The sequence below is a fragment of the Harpegnathos saltator genome, unplaced genomic scaffold (genome assembly GCF_003227715.2).
Source record: "Harpegnathos saltator strain DR-91 unplaced genomic scaffold, Hsal_v8.6 scaffold469, whole genome shotgun sequence".
NCBI lineage: Eukaryota > Metazoa > Arthropoda > Insecta > Hymenoptera > Formicidae > Harpegnathos > Harpegnathos saltator.
Window position 1 is genome coordinate 367,609 of NW_020230282.1, and position 21,213 is coordinate 388,821.

General features: G+C 37.9%; 4 protein-coding genes across 5 annotated transcripts; all 4 read left to right on the forward strand.

Annotated features, from left to right (window-relative positions):
• The first annotated feature begins 2,825 nt into the window (after positions 1–2,825).
• On the forward strand, positions 2,826–7,077 carry not (ubiquitin carboxyl-terminal hydrolase nonstop). 2 transcript variants are annotated; one of them, XM_011140602.3, is made up of 8 exons: positions 2,826–2,920; positions 3,230–3,591; positions 4,335–4,467; positions 4,643–4,858; positions 5,053–5,467; positions 5,636–6,052; positions 6,232–6,381; positions 6,492–7,077. In XM_011140602.3, the coding sequence occupies exons 2-8, from the start codon at positions 3,472–3,474 to the stop codon at positions 6,547–6,549; spliced, it is 1,509 nt and encodes a 502-aa protein (XP_011138904.1). In that variant the 5' UTR covers positions 2,826–2,920; positions 3,230–3,471; the 3' UTR covers positions 6,550–7,077. The 2 variants fall into 2 exon arrangements, with proteins under 2 accessions (XP_011138904.1, XP_011138905.1); XM_011140603.3 differs by having other exon boundaries at positions 3,274–3,591.
• Positions 7,078–8,862: 1,785 nt separating this feature from the next.
• LOC105182859 (hexosaminidase D) lies at positions 8,863–11,486 on the forward strand. The gene is made up of 9 exons (XM_011140601.3): positions 8,863–8,968; positions 9,055–9,109; positions 9,307–9,522; positions 9,650–9,998; positions 10,070–10,144; positions 10,285–10,480; positions 10,566–10,841; positions 10,997–11,083; positions 11,265–11,486. The coding sequence occupies exons 1-9, from the start codon at positions 8,940–8,942 to the stop codon at positions 11,437–11,439; spliced, it is 1,458 nt and encodes a 485-aa protein (XP_011138903.1). The 5' UTR covers positions 8,863–8,939; the 3' UTR covers positions 11,440–11,486.
• Positions 11,487–12,735: 1,249 nt separating this feature from the next.
• On the forward strand, positions 12,736–13,935 carry LOC109503586 (uncharacterized). The gene is made up of 2 exons (XM_019841284.2): positions 12,736–13,112; positions 13,428–13,935. Exons 1-2 carry the CDS (start codon positions 12,825–12,827, stop codon positions 13,926–13,928), a joined length of 789 nt encoding a protein of 262 aa, XP_019696843.1. The 5' UTR covers positions 12,736–12,824; the 3' UTR covers positions 13,929–13,935.
• A 976-nt stretch (positions 13,936–14,911) lies between these two features.
• rempA (intraflagellar transport protein rempA) lies at positions 14,912–21,043 on the forward strand. The gene is made up of 12 exons (XM_011140600.3): positions 14,912–15,175; positions 15,260–15,507; positions 15,770–16,088; positions 16,197–16,413; positions 16,530–17,111; positions 17,224–17,515; positions 17,704–17,833; positions 17,907–18,398; positions 18,499–18,785; positions 18,861–19,137; positions 19,282–20,186; positions 20,387–21,043. The coding sequence occupies exons 1-12, from the start codon at positions 14,912–14,914 to the stop codon at positions 20,697–20,699; spliced, it is 4,326 nt and encodes a 1,441-aa protein (XP_011138902.1). The 3' UTR covers positions 20,700–21,043.
• The last annotated feature ends 170 nt before the right edge of the window (positions 21,044–21,213 follow it).

Below are 21,213 nucleotides of genomic sequence, written 5' to 3' on the forward strand. Positions count from 1 at the left end.
AGAGAGAGAGAGAGAGAGAGAGAGAGAGAGAGAGAGAGAGAGAGAGAGAGAGAGAGAGAGAGAGAGAGAGAGAGAGAGAGAGAGAGAGAGAGAGAGAGAGAGAGAGAGAGAGAGAGAGAAAGAGGAGCTATCAGCTTTCGCACTTTTATTCTGATCGTGCAGCTGCAACTTGTAAGTCACAGATCATGACACAGTTTACGAAGGCTGCCGCTGTGCGCTGCTGATCGTAGAGAGCTCTAGTAAACGAATCTTACATAAACATAAGTTCAATGTGTAGATCGATTTGTACAATATTAATATTAATGGATGTATATGTACGTCTTTAATTAACACTCCACTCGACACCTCCAGCATCAGATCCAATCCTGAGCTCGTGTTACTTCAGTCTCATGTTAAATCTCCATATATATATATATATATATATATAAAGCATTTATTAATATTTATTATTATTGTTATTATTATTCTTATTATATTATTAAGAAGTTATGGAAATTATTAGTATTACTAATTGTTGTCATCGGTGCTATTAATGCTAACGTTATCATATCGAGTACTATAAATATTATTAATGAACGTTTCCTTCGCATTGTGTATAACGCGGACAAAGGCGAATTCCAAATAAAAGTATTTATTTCTTAGAACGTCGTCCTTGCCTCTTTCTCGATACAGGAAGATACGCTTAGCGATGCATCACGATGTAACGCGCGCACCGATGCGGTGAGTCACGTCTCGGTTTCTCCTGCCGGTAGAGTCCTTCGAATGATCGGTGTAAATAATACTGATACCGATGTGCACATCAGCAGCGGTTTTCTCATTAACCGGCGGCACTTGCCTCAGCGAAAACTCCGTCCGAGATCTGTCGACTAGATTTGTTTTAATGAGCGTATCGTGCGAAAACGACGTGCATTGAATAGCAGGTGCGATGCACGTTGACTTTACAGCACGGCGTTTTGTAACACGGTTCGTTGACTGGAGGTGTTTCGTGACTACGAATGACTACGCGTGATGCGCGGGTATCATCGCGTAAAAGTGGAACGGCGCGAGCGTGAGGTTTGTCCGCGAGGACAATTGTGGGAAGCTGTTTCTCCGTCCTCTCGTGTCGTTTCTCTTTTACGAGAGATACGTAACATACGCGTAACGATTGCGTAAAATCGTAGAAGCGCACCCCCTCCCCCCCCGGGCCCCGATGAGAACGTGCAAAGCTAAGTGTGCACAAGCTGTGGAAAAGGCGAGCGCTTTCTAGATCGCGTTAATTCGATTTAATTATCTTCAACGTTTCTCGCTATATATATATTTATATATATATATATACGTATGTTGCGCGTATCGTGCGTTTCATCCGAAAAGTATTTGCAATTCGATTATTTTTCTTTCGAGCTGACTGGCGAAGACTTGAAGAGAGTATCGCGATTACACGCACGACAAGCTCGACGATGTCCACGAGAGCCATCGTCATCGGTTTCGCTTCCATCACATTAACGGATAATAGCCGGGAATGATGCGGCGATTCTGCTTATAATAACGCGATGAATTCTCATTCAACATTGTGCGACATTGTGTATGTTCGAAAGACTCGCCGTGACTCAGTCGGCAGCGAGTTGCATAACCTACTTGCTCGCGGCGTTCGATTTTACATTCGTGTGCATCATCGCCGTACGAGCGGGATACTAATAGCTGCCTCACCTTGATGTCGCCAATCCATTTGCTCGTGATTGCCTCTTTAGAGGAAAACGCGGCCTCTCGTACACGCGCCTACGTAAATACATTTGGAAGTGTATTCTCATGCTTCTCGTCATCGTAGAATATATCGAAACATATTCGACAACACTCGTGCATGCATCTGATAACAATAAAGAAAAATTATGTTATTGTCGTTCCCTTTCTTATTCGAATGCACACAACGTCCACACGATGTAAAATTTATACAATTCTTAAAATCGTATTCCTTTCATCGTATACTACGCATGCGCCGTGCCGTATACAAAATAATATTTGCGAAATGGAACGGCGGTGATAAAAATGTAACAATCGAGATTGTTGCTGTCTATTGAAATTGGATAATCATAATGACTGATTTGGTATTTGAATGATAAAAGAAAGACAGTTTTTCTCTCAAATTTAGCGAGTAACAAGATAAGCACGCGATCAAAGTATACGCATTATTATTACACGATTTGAAATAGTCATTGGCGTGTAAACAGCATAACTCACATTACACGCACACGAACGACAGCTTGTTAACGGTCAACTTACAAAACGTTGAGTGTATCAATCTGTTCAGGAATGCTCACATAATCGCTGCCGCAATTAAAAATGACCTCATTACCTGACAGAGAGAAGACATTTTGAAAATCCTTGTCTCGTTTCCGGATACGATATATTTCGCGAGACTGTTCGTAGTGACACTAGATGTAGGGAACGATACACGGTTAGTGTCTAGTATATTCTGTATAAATACCTATGGTTCTCTTGAATCACAAGTTGGCGAACATTAGTCCCGATCTACAATAGATGATTTGGGGCAATAGCACAGACTTTTGCATAACGCATGAGAGAATAAACCAATTAGTTTTCTTCATTTCCCTCCTCAGGGTAGAAATGAAGAACTCTGATTGGTTGATTCTCTTATGCGTTGTGTATTATGCGTTATGCAAAAGCCTGTGCTCTTGCCCTAAATCACCATTGTAGACTCGGCCTTACTCGTCTCTACGGATTGGTCCAGGATTCGATACGAGATTGATCGATCGACCGCTAAAAGAGACCAATCAGTGCAGCCTCTGAAATTGGCAGATTTTCTGGCACTCCGCCAGAGTGGAGTCTCTAGCGTCGCGAAAACGCCTCCTTTCGCCGGCGACACGAGGCGTCGGCAGTGGCCGGCTGGCGTCCGCAATTGGGCCGGAGCGAAGTCGAGAACGTGGTAGGCCTTGTGCGAGAGCGAGAGCGAGAGTAACGCGCGTACAGTGTGTGTAGCCTTATGCGTGACGGTCGTAACGTTTCTTCCGTGCTTCCATACACTCGCTATTGTTACCGCTATTGTAAAATTCTCGTATTTATCGTATTTACACTGTAGTACCTCTTCTTCTCTTCCTCTCGCTTGTTCGCTCTCTCGCCGCGCTTGACAGCGGCTCGACCGCCCCCCCCGCCCCTCGCCCCCGACCGATCACGTTTTCGCACGCGACCGGAAGGAGGAAGCCCGTCCTCGCGTGCGCTCTTTTATTTCCCAAAGCCTACTCGCTTTTCCATGTCAACGACACGCGCGCTCCTACCAAGGCCAGCAGCAAGCTACGCCCCCCGCGTCGTCGTCGTTGCTGCTGTTGGTAGGTTTTCATCGTTGTCGTGCACGTCGCGCTCGCGCTACTGGGAGATTCCGACGAGGGTCGCCGACGGCATCGAACGTGGGGAGTCGCGGCGGCGGAGGAGGAGGAGGACGACGTGTGGTCGTGTCGGCGTCGCTCCTGCCAGCCTGAGATGAGCGACCATGGCTGCATACATTTGAATAATTTCAAAGCGGCTAAGGGTATCCAGCCCTACAAAGTGATACACGCGTACTTCGTGACCAGCACATCGACCGAAGCACGCGTCAGGAAGGTACGTTCGTCTATCGTCATTTTTTTGTCTCGCGTGCAATTCGCGGTCAAGGTTCTTCTTGTCACGCCGTTTACGAGACTTTCGCTTTTGTTCCCCGTCATATCTTCTCTCTCACTCGCTCATTCATTCGTTGCTCTGAAGCTCTTTCTTTCTTCGTCTATCATCCGTTCCGTTCCTTCTCTTTCTATTGGTCTCTTTAACACCTCCCTGCACTATTGTGAACGATTGACGTGCGAGCTTCGTGAATCTCCTAGAAGAGGATGCGAGTGTGCTGCAGCAGCAAACTGATGGCGGGACGTTTAAAAATGTCTACCGCCTTTGTATACAAGGAGGCCATCTAGCGTACTCGTCGCGTATGTCTGGCGAGAGATACGCATTATTTCTTTTTCTATCTTGACATTGATCTGGCGTTAAGTAAGAAAAGTGGATTAGCGACTATGTGAAATTTTTCGTTAAACGCTTTTTAGCGATTTGCATACTTTCGATATATCGCACTTAGTGGTCTATGTAAAACACAAGCTAATATAACCTAGTCCAGGAGTGGGCGTTTAGCGGGATTTTCAAACTGTTGCTAATGTAACGTTTACTTCTAATAAATGCAACTAATCAATCTTTTAGATTTCTTTCAAAAATTGTTTGCAAAATTTATAGATAGACCAAAATACCTACTATTGATCTTTATAATTTGTATAATTTTATAATTTGCAAATATATATAACAGTGTTGGTTATTTTACTTTTTAGGCTGTGAGCTGTTTATGTCATACATGTAATACTTACAAAGACCGCCTACATTCTTGTCTTCATTGTATATTTTTTGGCTGCTATGTGAAAGGTCACATACAAGAACATGCGAAAACGAAGAAACATTTTTTAGGTAATCAAATATTCTTTGTTCTTTTTTGTCTTATGATCTGTTCGAAGTAATATTGAAAAAATTAAAAGTTGTAAATAAGATAAAATTAAGAAATGCAAATTTTATTGTTTTATGCAATTAATCTCATTTTATTTTTTATCCTAGTGTATTAATCTATTTGTTTATGATATTTTAGCCGTCGACTTATGTTATGGGAATATTTTGTGCTTCCAATGTGGCGACTACGTATACGACAGAGAATTGCTGGCAGTGGCAAAGGCGCAATGGAGTGCTTCAGCAAAATCCCTGAGTTTTGGGGAATTTTATCGAGCATGGGAACCAACGCAGATAGAGACCGAGCTATTGAGGAAGCATCCGCGTCGAAGACGTGTCGCAGAAAACTCTACCATAGGTAAAAGAAGTAGGATTGCAGTTATTTCTATCAAATGTTGATATTTAATTTGGAAGTTTTAATAGTTTTAATCAACGTCACTTCTCCATGTATGAGATATGTAACTCGACAGTATTATAGTAATACTTCGGTTGCTCCAATCTGTTCTTACAAAAATACAAGATATTCCCGTTGTAATTGTTTTTATGCTTTAGGTTTAAGAGGGTTAATCAATCTTGGCAGCACTTGCTTTATGAATTGCATCGTACAAGCGTTGATCCATACTCCGTTGTTACGGGACTACTTTCTTGCTGACCGTCACCACTGCCCGCAACCGACTCGCTGCCTGGTCTGCGAGGTATCCCATTTGTTCCAGGAGTTCTACTCCGGCAGCAAAGCACCGCTGACACTTCACAAGCTCCTTCATTTAATTTGGACACATGCCAGGCACTTGGCTGGTTATGAGCAGCAGGATGCTCATGAATTCTTCATCGCGACGTTGGACGTCCTTCACAGACATTGCGAAGCTGCTCCAATACTGGTCAAGGATAATCCTCATCATTGTAATTGCATCATCGATCAAATATTTACAGGGGGCCTTCAAAGCGACGTTGTTTGCCAGGCTTGCAAGTACGTCGATTTTTCATCTTTTGAGTTAAAAAGTTATAACGGAATTTCAGATAAATTTTCGTTTACGGAATTATCCTAATCAACGATAGAAATATTTATGTTAAATATAATACTAATTTTTATGAGACTGTGAAGAGAATATTTCTTTATATGTATTTTCGATTTTAGTGGAGTGTCAACCACAATAGATCCGTTTTGGGATATATCTTTGGATCTGGGCCCGGCGGCTGGTGCTTCCGGTTCTGATGCGTCCGGCCCTCCCACCTCCCTGTTAGATTGTCTGGAGAGATTTACCAGAGCCGAGCATCTGGGTTCCACTGCGAAGATCAAGTGTAGTAATTGCCAGACCTATCAAGAGAGCACGAAACAACTGACGATGAAGCAATTGCCCATTGTGGCGAGCTTCCATCTGAAACGTTTCGAGCATTCCAGCATTCAAGATAAAAAGATCTCCACTTTCATCTCGTTCCCGGAACAACTGGATATGACGCCATTTATGTCGCATAAGCGCAATGGCAATAACAATAGCGCCATGGTAGATGGCTTGTCAAAAAATGGAGAAGATATGACCTTCAGTGACAACAGGTAGGTGATATTTAATTGGATTTGAGAAATCTCCAAGTGTAGTATATTATTAGACATAGCATAAAATAACTTAATTGTTCTGGTAATATACAAAATTTATATCTTATGACTTATATACAAATAACTAAGCATTAGATGGTCTTGGAAAAATGTCAGGTTCATTTAAATGTTACAAATAGGTACTCTCTCTTTGCCGTGATAAATCATGAGGGCTCCTTGGAGACGGGACATTACACCGCCTTCATCAGGCAACAGAGGGATCAATGGTTCAAGTGCGATGATCATTTAATCACGCGAGCTAGACTGAAGGATGTTTTAACCAGTGAGGGGTAAGATACAATACGCGAAACGAATAGCAAGATGTGTTAAAATTTTTCCTTAATAAATACAAAGAAGGAAAAACATATAAATCATAGCTAATGATTTTTTTTCTTTTCAGATACCTTCTATTTTATCATAAACAAATCTTGGAATATGGCCGGAACAGTAAGGCGTGAAAGAAAGAGAGAAAGGGAGAGCGAGAGGAAAATGTATGCATGCGCGCAAGAGAGAAAGATTTAAGTCATATAATTAATTTATTTAACAAAGAGTTAATAATTGATGCTGCAGTTAGACGTCGGTGACGCTTTACGTTTGCCGGAAATGAATTTATTGTCGCCGTCGCTTTTTGATTTTCGCCGGCGCCTTTTGTGTTCGATGGGGTAAGCCGACTGACTGCCCGATCGACATCTTTGTATGTCATGAACGTAACGTAAGCGTAGGTGTTAAGATTAGCTCAATTTTTTTAAATCGACCGATTGCAATTTTTGTATATCGCTGACTGTTGTTATACTCCTGCCGTGACACTTGTATACACGATACGCTAGGGATGGACCTTTTGTACGATTCTTCTACTTAGTTCCTGCACATGCCAGCAGAATATTGATGTTGCCGATCTCTGAAATGTTCCAGCAAACGCATAATATCTAATCATTTACCAAATATCGAACTTTTTAGTGTGTGTGTATGTGTGTGTGTATGTATATATATATACATACAAGTTTATACGTGTGTGTATATATATAAACATATGTATCAAATAAATGATATATACATACATATATACATATATATATATACATACATACACGCACACACACACACACACACACACATATATATATATATATATATATGTATACATATGATTTAAATTTACGCATGTCTATTGATATTATATTAACGTATAATATCAATAAGTTTAAATTTATGTTACTAAATCAAGGTACTTTCATAGTAAACACAATAATTAAATGATACATCATGCATCTTCCTTCAGTATTATAAAGATTAAAATTTAGCTGAAGAATTCGATATTCCATATGCAACAACTTGATGCTTTCTTGCGCGAATCCAATTGTATGCCGATCGTAATGGCCATCCCTGGGCAACTCGATTTTGTACAGGCGAAATAACGTATTATAGTGAAGATGAGAACATTGTGTGTGACTCGAAGCGAACTCTTTCGCTGAACTTTGTATAATAAAAATCGCTGTTCGACAAAACTGTCGCTCTGGTTGCCCGTTCCACTTTTAGTTTTCTCAAATTTTCTCACATATATATAATATTATATCACATTATAATATTATATATATTTTTTTTTTTCTTTTTTTCTCTCATAACTTCAATTATCATTCATGAATTACGCGACGCAACCAAAGTGCCAAATACTCGGAAGCGCGACATCCAATTTAAATCTCGGGCTGTACATTTTCGTTAGCGCATTATCCGATTCATAAAACGGGTTTCCATTAACGAGTACAGAGAACAAAGAAACTATCAATGACAATTTCTAGATTTTTATGGAATTTTTAAGCAAATGTAATCTTGCGTGCGCGCGAGTTTTCTCATTTTATGCTAATTGTGTGTTTTATCTTTCTATTTTAATATTCTCGATTCTCCACTGTATATCCATCGAAATATATTAGGTGAGAAATTATGCGGATCTTTTTATGCACATTATACATGAAAATAAAATGATTTTTTGCATGCGATATAGAGCATCTTCCACAAATTGTATGTGTTACTCTGTACTCATTGGTATATTTATGTACTGTGTTCATTGAAACAAATATATACTGCACGTCAGAGTTCATCCCTTTGAGTCAGGCGTTCATTACGAACGTCAAGAATAAGTATCTTAATCAATTAATTGTCTAAAACCGCATTGATCCACCGATATATCAATCTTAAATTGGATTTTATTATAACACATGACAAATACCACATGTTGAGAGATGACACTACTACACGTGCAGTTGTAATGTTTTATATAAGGCTGAAGTACACGTATATAGAAATAAAAACTATATTTCATCTAAATTCGTTTGTTGATACTACTGTACGTTTGATTATAGACTTTCTCTTTATTAGTAAATCAGAGATTGTCAATAAGAAACAATTACTGGATTTAATATTAGATATAAATTTATAATGCAAGTAATTTGTGTATGTACAGCTTATAAACATCACACATGTACGTATAGACTGACTTCAATTTCAATTTTATACTTTTTATGTAATTATTTTAACCACTACTAATTACTCGAAAAATTTAGCCTGTTGTATTAGCCTAATATATTTAGCCTGTTTCAGAAGTAACTGTGATACAAAATATTCTTTTAACAGTTATATTTATTGTATTTTTCGAAATTCTTCTTTTTGGTAATATATATATGTGTGTGTGTGTATATATATATATATAATATATATATACATATATACACAAAGATAAGAAAGGTACAGTTGAGACATAACATTTAGCGAACTTTCAAAAATTCAACTATTCGCGCCAAAAGTTATCACTTTTGATTCAGCCAATCATCTTAGCGAATGAATTGAAGGAAAAATGGACGCGCTAACGTTAGGTTCGCACAGGTAAAGCCGATTGACCGATATAAATTTCTATATATTTTTTGAAGGACGAAATGTCATGTTACGATTGATTGCTTCTTGTTTTCTAGGCTAGTTCATCTTGATCTGAAGGGTGCTCCGCCGCGAACATGTTACTTTGAAAAGGTAAATATTGCCGATAAATACTTTGCATTCTTATCGTATCGTTCCAATTTGGAGCATACATTGTTTGTTTTCCGCGCATAGTTTGGATAATAAGTGTAAGAGCATTGTCTCATCTGCAAGTTCTATTATTTGCAAATAAAAACAATGCGTGGTAATTAACTTTTCTCTCATAACGATCTAAAAAATAACGTTTGCAGCTTTTTCCTCTCTTAAGAACATGGGGAGCTACTGGCTTATTGTTGGAATGGGAAGATACATTTCCTTACAATCGAGAACTCTCGCCCATAGGAAGCAATGGGCCGAGCAGCCTTGTCAGTGGATACACAGTCCAGGAAGCTAGGCATATTCTACAGATAGCAGGTGATTGTGGCTTGGCAGTCATTCCATTGGTACAAACTTTTGGGCATATGGAGGTATGAAAATATTTTATCTGTTTCTATATTGTCTTATTTTATATTCATCTACTATATGGTTATAACTTTTTTTTACTTTTAAAATCTTATGAACAATTGTTTTAATAGATGGTAACTGAAATTTCAGTTTGTTTTAAAACACGATGAATGGAGATTATTGCGAGAAGTAGAACCTTTCCCAAGTTCTATTTGTCCATCAAATCCAAGGACACTTCCAACAGTAAAGTCCTTGATACGTCAGATTGTTAGTTTTCATCCAGATATACAATATCTGCATATAGGTTGCGACGAAGTATGGCATTTAGGCCTTTGCTCAGTCTGTACCAAACGAGCTGCAGCCAGCAAATATGGCAAATATTCTCTGTATATGGAGCACATTCTGGCAATAGCCCAATATATACAGGAAACTTATCCATACTTAAAGATCATTATTTGGGATGATATGTTAAGATCAATAGATTTACAGGTTTTGAACGGTATCTTGATAACTTGTTCATATCATTTGATTATGCAAATGTCTACATACAACCAACCCCTTTTTTTGTAGAACATTACATTGGCAAATATGTGGAGCCTATGGTGTGGCATTATAATCCCAGAGACAATTTCGCATTACCTCATGGTATTTTTAAAGGATTTATAAGAAGACTAGATTTAAGAAAAGACTAGACTTTATAAGAAGACTAGATTTGAGAAATATATATACAGAAATACATGTACATAGACAAATTTATTAATTATATATTAATTATATATTGTCAGATTTGTGGGATAAGTATAGCGCAGTGTTTCCTAATATTTGGGCAGCTACTGCATTCAAAGGCGCTACTGGTTCTGCACAACATGTACCCATAATTCGACATCATATAAGCAATCATGAAAAGTGGCTAGAGGAGCTCGGAATTCATGTAAATAAAGTGCACGAGTTTCGAGGTACAGCATTCACTGGTTGGTCGAGGTAACAACAAAGATTAAATTAAGAAAAAAAATATTAATGAGCGAAATATTTCAAAATATATCTTATTGATTATTTGGAATTTTAGATATGATCACTATGCCACGATGTGTGAACTGCTGCCTACAGCGATACCGTCACTAGCTTTGTGTTTGAAAGTTTGGCTAAATGGTTATTCAGAGCAAACACATACACAGGTTGCAAAGAGTTTGGGATATATTGATTATCCATTGCATATAACACCACAGCCTAGACCAATGCCAATACCCAATAATCTGCTTTTTCCGGGGTGGCAAGTGGCTGTAGGTATGGAATGGTTCCTCAATTTCAAGACAAAGTTTCATAATATCGTCGCCAACGATCAGTAAGTACAATATACACACACACACACACATACACACACACACACACATATGTATATACAACATATATAACATATTTAATAAGAGTTTATATAAGTTTTGTTCATGAATTTTTTTTATCATGAATGGTTTATATTTATATAAAATAATTCGGTAGAATTATGACATGGATGAATCCGTGGCAAGTGGCGAATAATTATACAAATCCTATGCAATTGGAGAACTTGGTACCTGCTTTTACAGAGTGAGTGTTTTTACACTAATATTAAATTATAAAAATAAAAATATTGTTAGATATACATTTGATATATATTTCGCGTTCGGGATAATGTGACTTCAATCGTCTATAACATATAGTTATAAACTATATAGTTTCCCATCAATTACGGCAACTTGTATATATATTATGATATGATATTGAACAGATTATTATTGGAATTATCTTCCTTGGAGGGCTATTTGCGAGTTCAAATGGAAGCAATTTTTTTCTCATCAATGATTGAGGAATGGATTGGTACCAATATTCAGCCGATGAAGAGAAAATTAACGAAGCTGAAACAAACCACAGAGAATCAGCTGAAGCAAAGTAGTCGTATGTAGTGCTTTTTATTTGATAAATTGGCGATCGAATACTGAGTGTATAAAAATCAAAGTATATTCAACATATTCAAAGCTGACTAGCAATTTGAAACAAAACAATCACCATCAATTCCATAAAGAAGGGGTTGTAACAATTGTTTACTAACGGCTAGACGATTGTTTACATTTTTTGGACGTAGGGAGAAATTATTTTTTATATATAATAAGTAGTATGTTATACATATATAAAACGTTAAACGGTCTATCAACCTTATAACTTATCTTTAAAGAAGGATCACTGGAAAATAAAAAAAAAAGATAGTAAATGTAAACTCCTAATAAGTGTTGGATGAATTATTATTTTAATACTGGATACAGAAAGCAAGAAAGTTTGTGCCGACACAAGATATGTTCTGTGATATTTGGCTATGAATGAATAACTGTGGTTCTTAGTTACAAAAGTTACTTGATGATGATCAAAAAAATAATTAATATATGATCAATGTATGATCTTTCCATAGATTTTCTTATTAAGTACAAACATAAAATTTATATAAAATTTTTTTTAATAAATAACTAAGATTGTGATTATATATACATAGAGTAGATTTAAAATATAGGAAAATTATATTGCAAAGATAATATTCGTAAATTAAGTTAAATTGTTACAGCCCGTTATTATGTAAGTAACACAGATATGCAACTGACATATTCGTGTATTAATGAATATTATTGACACCATATTTAGTCATATCCATAGATATATTTCTACTTTGTCATAGAATATAATTAAAATGAACTTTTGACTATATTACATTTAGCCAAATATTCAATGTGATGTATTCTATATATATGTACTTTATATTTATATATAATTGTTTTCATTTCATTTTACAATAATGAGGAGTACGTAATGAATGGTATGTGCCATGTATGTGTGTGTGTGCGCGCGTGTATGTACAATTATAACAATTTCTTCTTAATGCAATATATTATATAAAAAATTAAGTTGAAGTAAAAGTAGAGTAGAATTACATAATTATAAGGATAATTATGATAATTATGAATAAATCAGATCGCATATCATGTTTATGTTTCCTATTTGCATTCTTACTTAAAGTTCGGATCGCTCCTGAAGCGATAAAAAAGAGAAAATCATTATAAAATATAAAACGTTATTAATAATCCTGTAAACAACTTATTTTAATGAGTTAATAAAAGGTTTAGTTTGTGGGGTTATTAGATCCGTTCTTTAACTGTACAATAAAAGTGATTATTATTAAATATTATCAGAGATATGTCTTTCCCCTAAATTAAATTTAAATATATATGCTATGACATTTCTCGTATGTTTACACAAAGCAATGTAACCTACGACCTGTCAGTTCATATTAATTCATATTATCATGCCAAAAGTTAAAGAACGCGACGAGCAAGAAGCTTTAAAATTGGACGAACATTATAAACGAACTTTGATGAATATTAGACCATATATATCGAATTTAAAATCTTTGGAAGAGGCACATTTGTGTAAGATTTGGTTCGACAAGCTGAATGCTACTATTTCGCAGCGTAATTTAAGGAATGAATATTTGTTAGAGCTTTCGCGACAGTTAAAAGCAGGCACGCTCGAAGGAATATTCAAGACTCAACCACCTGATGACTTGTTAATGCCGTTATCATCCCGTCATGCGGTACTTTATTATTTATCTTATAGTTTTTAAAGCCACAAAAATTACATCTATACGTAGATATATATTTATTAAAATATTTCTTTCTTATTAAAATGATGATTGAACAATTTTTAAAGTGGTTTTAAGATATTTGGTGATACATAAAAATAACATACATATTTCTGTATATGTATGTGTGTGTGTGTGTGTGTGTGGGCGCGCGCGCGCGCTCACAGTGCATGGAGAGAAACTTTGTTTTTATTAAAAATTACTTTGTTAATGATAGACATTAGTTAGATACTTTTCTATATTTATTTCAATTTTCATTTTTACTAGGTTTGCATTAGTTCATCTTTGAGTAGCGAGTTGTCTGACCATAACAGAAACTGTTATAATTACTTAATGCTAAACAGGAAATTAAGCCAAAGAAATTATCCGAAAAACGGAATGAGATTTTATGCTTCTGATTCGACAACTTATGCGACTTCGCCAGCATATTATCATAATGGAAATACCATAGAAAGGAATCATCTAAAGCTTTGTAAACACCGTATCGATATGTTAACTGTCGCACTCGAGAATTTTCAGATTCAGAATGAACAATTAAAGCAAGAATTAAAGAAATATCGAGGAAATACGGTGAGCAACGAAGTATTTCAACTACGAAATCATATTGAACAGTTAACAGACCAGGAACAAAGCCGAAACCTTATGTGGAAAGTTAGATCGCTTAAGAAAACGATTTCAAAGTTGAGAAAATTGAACAAAACCATAGAGAACGTTTACGAAAAAAAGTTACAACGTGTCGTCAAAGTACCGAACAATATTTTCCTATAAGGCATTATTTTAAATTCTCTTTTAATATATAATGAAGTTCCTAATCCATAATTTACATACGACGTTATAGAATAAGAATCTAGAGATCAAAGTGTTGCAGTTGCAATTTCAAGAACAGATGAGCGATTTATTTTTATCTCTGTGTTCAGAAAAGCAAAATGAGCTGCATAGTTTAGTGTCATCTTTAGAGAAAAAATATCGTACACTCTTAATAAACGCTGATACTGCTATTGAAAACCAGCGAGAAGAGTATATTACGGTATTCTTTGTTTATTATATTCCTGTTGTATATTTTCTGTCCGAACCACAATTTTTAGTATTACGAATTCTTTCAAATAAATTATATAACAATTTGAGAATTTTCTCTAATGATTGCTTTCCATTTTTATGTATAATTCATTTCCAATACGTATAAGTAATTAACATTCATGATTATTAAACCATATTTTCAGAAAATGGCCGCACTTGAAGCTGAATTATGCCACTTGAAAAATAATCTTCGGTCCAAATCAGAATATGTATGACGGCATGCAAATTACATACTTTTTTATTCAACATGATTCCACTTATTATTATCAATTAATACAAAATTGTGTAATTATATTGTGAAGATTTTTAACATTTATTTGTGAAAAATGTAAAATCAAAAAAGATGGTTCTTCAAGAAGGAACAAGAATCGTATGTTAAGTTGAATTTGAAACGCGTCAAAAATGGCGGGTGAAGTCAGAAGGTAACATATTTCGGAATGTATTCTTATGGTAAAACAGGTTGAGAGTTTGAAATTGAAACTCAAACTATATATTGGATCATGTGTCGGTCTCCATAGCAACTATCAACATAATTGAACATAATATTGTATATTTGAGACGTTGCTACCCGCTGTATGAGGAAAAAAGACACTTGTATCAATTAAATTTTATGTATACTAAATATATAGCACAATATGATAAGTGTATAATATGACAAATGAATATAATATGAAATGAGTCTATATTTTGACATACGTGTGCAAAATCCTGAAACTGCTTCGATAAGCACATCTGTCGCTTGGCATAATAATTACCCCTTATTAGCTGTCGCTGCCTATTCTCAAGATAAAGGTGGTTTTGTAACAATTTTTGATGACCAAGGTGAACCTGTGCAAGATGTTGAGCCAACAGGACACGCAGTAGCACAAGTCACTGCACTCGGATGGCATCCAGAGAGGACATGGCTAGCAGCAGGATGGGAGAGTGGAGAGCTGCGAGTCAGTTTTCTTTTTTAAAGCTAAACAGTAGAATTGTCTTTGTTGTCAAATAATATGACCAAAAATTTGGAAAATTATTTCTAGATATGGCCAGGAGATACTGGAAGTCAAGAATTCAGTATAATTGTAACTCCCCATAGAGATCCCATTACAATTCTCCAATGGAGTCAATTTGGTGGTCGCTTGGTATCTGCAGACACTGGTGGATCTATAGTTGGCTGGAAAATAGATTCCAGAGGACAACTTCTTATGACATTTCATCATGAATTAAAAGAGTCTTTTACACAAATTGCATTTAAAACAGCTCCTCCAAAGCCAGCTGTTGACATTAGGTCAGTATTTATTATTTATTCAAACAAATAACTTAAAATTACTATATAGCTTTCTATTTTGATTGTTTTATTTCAAATGTCACAAACTGAAATCTGTAAAGATATTAATCTAAAAGGATCCAAGAGATAGGTATATCTAAAAGACAAAAAAAAGGAATGTCTCAAATTATAGTTGTAAAAATATTTTAGACACCTAATAATTTAATTTTTTTCTCAATTGTTTGATTTGGGATGTCTAATTTTGAACAATTATTGCTTATAGTGGTTTGGCAAAGGCAGCAGTGGCTGGGGATGAACGAGCTTTGGATCTGTTTAGTTCCTGGCGTCCAAGAACCGCCGCACCAACAGTAGTTTCGACTCAACGTGACAACCATGCATTCTACATTGGTACTGCAAGTGGTACTATATATTTCATTGATATTCAAGGGCAATGCAAGGAAGTATTCAATACTGATGGTGCAGGACTACTTTGCCTGTTGCATCATCAAAATAGAGACTCGATTGTCGTCATGACAGAAGGATTGAACATCGGGCACTTTCAAGCAGATCCGATTAGTGGGGAACTCATAGAGTTAACAAAGGTACTGATAATAACATTGTGAATATCTTTTTTCCACCTAAATCATAAAATCAATCAGTGTGACTATGTGATATGTAACATTATATTATCTCAGGAAATATTATTTTAGGTAAAACTGAGCGGCAGAAGCGACACATCGCGCACTAGCGCTACTCTATGTTGGATCAGCGGGAACACTTTAGCAGTGCTTACAGGTGAACTCGCTGTACGTTGCTGGGACCTTCACACTGGCGACACGTATGTTCTGTCGCCTCCAGACTCGACCAATGGAAACATCGCTAGTCCTCAAGAAATGTGTACCAGCTTGGCATTTTGCAAAGCCAATGGTAATATCTGCTTTAAAATGTTCGTTATTTATGATGGAATTAATATGACACGTGTTTTGAAAATCTTTTCTCCAAGTTAGATCTGTCGAAAATAAGTTAGTGTTTCGAATTTTTAGACAGTTTGGCTGCCGGCACCAACTTGGGAACGATCTACTTATGGAAGCGAAAAAACGTGTCCGAGTGCGACGAGAACGCCTGGCCGAGCGTGCCGGAGTCCTGCGCGATCCACGGCACAGTGAAGCAGTTGACATGGGGTACTAGCTTATCACGGAATTCCCTCTTGGCTGTGAACTGCATCACCAATGTCTTCATTCTGCATCAGCAGCCAATGTGCGCCGTGTATAACGACGGTGTTTGCGCGAGTCAACTCACTCCCACGCAGATTTTACTCGAGCTGGATGAACAGACGTACATGTTGAAAACAGAGATTCAGGTGCAGGCCGTCGCAGTCACGAGGGAGTACGTCGCCGTTTCCTCCGGCAGACAAATAATCGTGAACCGCATCAACCGAGGCGCCAATTTGAATACAGTTTTATTGGCGACCTTCAGTTGCGACACGGAGAAAATGTTGATCTACGAGCACACGCTGATTGTGTTGACTCCGATGATCCTTCAACTGCGATCCATGGAAGGTTCCATCATTCAAACGCTCCCCACGTTACCAGAAGAAGGTGAACCGATCACTATGGAGTTAACAGGTAATTTTCGACTAAGACAGCTTGTGATTCTTCAGAATTAAGAATTTAAAATTTCACTTCAATCGAAGTATTCCTCGTTAAGTATCTATTTCGCGACTGCCATTGTTCGTAGGGCAATATTTGACAGTAGCATCGTTAAATGGTATCTTGAAGATTTGGGACTTGGGCAAGCGTGAGGCTAAGTTGCACACCCGAGCTATGGCAACATACGAGGCTATCAGCGATTTTGCCGAGATCATCGAGGCAAGATGTAATGCGGATTGCCATTGCGTTTCCATCACAGTTGCCATGGCCAATCTCATGCCTAGCTCGGTTTTATATGTTTGGGACATCGAAAGTGATCAGATCCATGAATTTGACTTTGGCGAGTCAGACGATATCATTGACGATGACAACACTATGCTGTAAGAAGACCACGATGACATTAAAGCCATAATCATAGACATCTAATTCCAAATTAGAATTAATGGTATTCAATATTAAGTCGAGCGAATTCATTTACCTGTGTTCATTTGGGCTCAATTCTGATATCATATATGACAATGATATAATATGCAGGATATTAAAGTCTAATGTTCAATCTGTTCTTTAGAACTACACAATGCAGAGGGAGATTGGTCACGGCGCACTGCTGGGACGTAGAAGACCCCAGACTATTAGTGTGTCGAGCCCAGAGATTGGAAAACCGTGACTCTAAGAACTTCAACAAGGACGGTGATCAGGTAACGACCATTAAATCATTATTTGATCATTATATATATCTATGATCAATGATCCGCTGTATCTTTTCTTTAGATCGCACAAGCCTCCGTGGTGTTGGTATCGTTGTTCGCAACGTCGGACCATGGTATAGTCGTACAAGACGTTAAGCCGATTGCTGATGAGAATTGCCGTTTGTTAGGTGTGCAGTCACCGCATATCGTTATCTTAAATTCTGAAAAGACTTTGGATAGAACGAGTAAGATAACACGCTTACTGATGAGAGACTTCGAGGAATTGGGTGACTGTGATTCCGTCACGAGGAAGGCGGTGATGGATTTCAGTTATCACATCAGTGTGGCAAACATGGACGAGGCCTTCAAGGCCATTAAATCTATACAAAACGAGGCTGTCTGGAAGAGCTTGGCTAGAATGTGCGTGAAAACGAAACAACTAAACATGGCTTTGCTCTGTTTGGGCCACATGAAGCAGGCCAGCGCCGCGCGGGCTCTTCGCGAAGCGATGCAGGACGATAGTTTGAGCCTGGAGGCGCAAGTGGGAATTCTGGCGGTTGAGCTTGGTCTTCATGTACGTTGAGCGTCTTTTACGTATGAGCGCAATTGAATGTGCGCTTCTTGATCACATTGCTGTGAGTTTACTCAAAATACATGCAATGTCTACGATGTAGGCTGATGCGGAACGTCTATTTCGTGAAACGAAACGTTTGGACCTATTGGGACGGCTGCTCGAGGCGCGGAATAAATTCAAGGAAGCGATCGACCTAGCCAGCAACGAGAACAAGATTCGGGAGAAAACCAGTTACTATAATTACGCTCGCGCGTTGGAGCAGCAGGGTAAAGTAGCGGAGGCCATTGATATGTACACAAAAGCAGATTGTCATCGATTCGAAGTGCCACGGATGCTCTTGATGAGACCCCGAGAACTCCTCGTGTACCTCAATAATTCAGAAGAGCCGTAAGTGACGCAATAAAGATTGTTATTTTCTATGAATTACAAAAGGTAATTAACTTTATTAATGTCGCCACGCAGGGAGATCAAAAACTGGCATGCTCAGTACACTGAGTCGACCGGCGACATGGAAGCGGCCTTGCGTCTGTACGAGCAAGCGAAGGATACCCTGTCAATGACGAGGTTGCTCTGTTACTTCGGCCGAGAGGACGAGGTGTCTGAGCTGGTAACCAGAACGGGTCATGCCGCGTCTGCGTATCATCTTGCTGCGCATTGCGAGTCGAAGAACAATGTGTCGCAAGCAATCCATTTCTACACAGTCGCTAAAGCTTATACCAACGCGATTCGACTGTGTAAGGTAAGTGATTCAGCCGACGAAACGAAAATATTTAATTCCTCCTGTTGAATGGTTGAGAAGCGCTTGAGTTTCTCAATTCGCTCGAAGAAAGTACTCGGGAGAAGATGCACTTTTTGTGGATCAGAAGATTTTTTCAACTTACAGGAGCATGACATGTTGGAGGAATTGTGGCCATTGGCTATATTAGCGCCGCGACATTCACAGATAGACGTCGCAAAATTTTACGAGGACAATGACCAGTCGGATCGCGCAGTATTATTGTATCATAAGGCCGGTCTTTTGCACAAAGCCTTGGACGTCGCGTTCAGAACGCGACAATATGGGGCGTTGCAGCTGATCATCATGGACGTAAACGCGGATTCTGATCCGGCGCTGATACGGAAGTGCGCCGATTACTTCATGCAAAACGAGCAGATCGACAAAGCAGTGGACCTACTCGCGACTGGCAAAGATTATATGGCGGCGTTGGAACTGATTCAGCAGCACAATGTCGCGCTGAGCGAAGAGCTCGCGGAGAAACTGACGGTCGAGAAAGGCAGCAACGACGATATGGAGCACGAACGCTTGCGAATCTCTACGCTTGAGAAAATTGCGGAGATCGCCTTCGATCAGGGCAACTACCATCTCGCGACAAAGAAATTCACGCAGGCCGGTAACAAGCTGCGCGCCATGAAGGCGTTGCTCAAGTCCGGCGATACCGAGAAGATTTGCTTCTTCGCGCAGGTCTCGAGGAACCGCGAAATTTACATTATGGCGGGTAATTACCTGCAATCATTAGACTGGCAGAATCAACCGGAAGTCTTAAAGAACATCATTAGCTTCTACTCGAAGGGCAAGGCGATGGATCTGCTGGCGAACTTTTATGTGGCGTGCGCGCAAGTAGAGATCGACGAGTTTCAGAATTACGAGAAAGCGTTGGACGCGCTGAATCAAGCGAGCAGGTGTTTAACCAAAGTGGTGATGCCACGGGATCCGGATCTTCACAAGCAAGCGGTGGAGCTAGTAAATAACAGGATGTCGGCGATTAAACGTTATTTAGATATTAAAAGGTAATTATAAAGTGTGACGCGAATCGAAGAGGAAAAATTAAGTGACGAAAGTTCTGTGATATCTTATTCTCTTTCTTGGTATATAATGGCGGGATGATAGAGATAGATGGATTAATTTTAAGATAAAAATAATTTTAGTACAAAGTATCATTTTTTGCATTTACATATACAAGAGAGGATATATTTTTTTCATTTGGAAGGTTGTTCGACAAAGGTGAGACGGAAACGGCGATGCAACATGTGCGCCACTTGCTGGATTCTCAAGGACCAAATCTAGAGCAATCGGTGCGTCGTGGTGACTTGTTCGCAACGATTACGCAACATTACGCCGATATAGGAGACACTGATAAAGCTTGGGCTACTATCGAGGAATTGAAACGTTTGGTACCGGGTATCAATCTGAGTTATTATTTTAATATTAATCTCCTCGAAGCACTGGGTTACAAAATGAAAGTACAACGACAGGACAGTTCCGATAAAGATGATGGAATTGAGGAGCTTTTAGGAGAATAAAAATCTATTAAGCCTAATTTTGCCTGCAAAATGACTAGAGAATTTGTGAGATAGAATTAACTTTGTTAATCTAGTATATTAGATTTAATAAGCACTTGTTTCTTAATAATAAAGAAATTCCGTCCATCTAGTACTGTATTCTAATACTGTAACAATAATGTATTGTATGTATACCGTATATTCCTGTTTTAATGACACTGTTGCAACTTTGCAACAGTATTGCAGTAAGATTGTACAACTCATCTGCAATATTGAGATAAACTATTTTTACAATACTTCTGCAATAATGTTATATAGAAGCTAGTATGATATAAATGAGAGAATATAAATATATCTCTGAATTTAACAAAAGTTTATTCGTAATTTCATAAATCTTTGTAAAATATCCTCTTCAATTCACCCCTCCCCCGCCAAACGACGACGATGACTTTACGTTCAGGAAATTCGGTAATTAAAATACCAAGTAATAGTAAATCTATCCATTCTATGTATGAGTGGCATTTGTAACATGAAA

Coding starts and splice junctions, on each gene's coding strand:
- LOC105182859 (XM_011140601.3), top strand. CDS start 8,940: ATGGACGCGCTAACGTTAGGTTCGCACAG. Junction 10,145..10,284: donor CAATTTCGCATTACCTCATG/GTATTTTTAAAG, acceptor ATATATTGTCAG/ATTTGTGGGATAAGTATAGC. Junction 11,084..11,264: donor TTGGTACCTGCTTTTACAGA/GTGAGTGTTTTT, acceptor GATATTGAACAG/ATTATTATTGGAATTATCTT.
- not (XM_011140602.3), top strand. CDS start 3,472: ATGAGCGACCATGGCTGCATACATTTGAATAATTTCAAAGCGGCTAAG. Junction 3,592..4,334: donor CCGAAGCACGCGTCAGGAAG/GTACGTTCGTCT, acceptor TTTACTTTTTAG/GCTGTGAGCTGTTTATGTCA. Junction 6,053..6,231: donor ATGACCTTCAGTGACAACAG/GTAGGTGATATT, acceptor TGTTACAAATAG/GTACTCTCTCTTTGCCGTGA.
- LOC109503586 (XM_019841284.2), top strand. CDS start 12,825: ATGCCAAAAGTTAAAGAACGCGACGAGCAAGAAGCTTTAAAATTGGAC. Junction 13,113..13,427: donor CGTTATCATCCCGTCATGCG/GTACTTTATTAT, acceptor CATTTTTACTAG/GTTTGCATTAGTTCATCTTT.
- rempA (XM_011140600.3), top strand. CDS start 14,912: ATGAGTCTATATTTTGACATACGTGTGCAAAATCCTGAAACTGCTTCG. Junction 15,508..15,769: donor AAGCCAGCTGTTGACATTAG/GTCAGTATTTAT, acceptor TATTGCTTATAG/TGGTTTGGCAAAGGCAGCAG. Junction 19,138..19,281: donor ACGCGATTCGACTGTGTAAG/GTAAGTGATTCA, acceptor TTCAACTTACAG/GAGCATGACATGTTGGAGGA.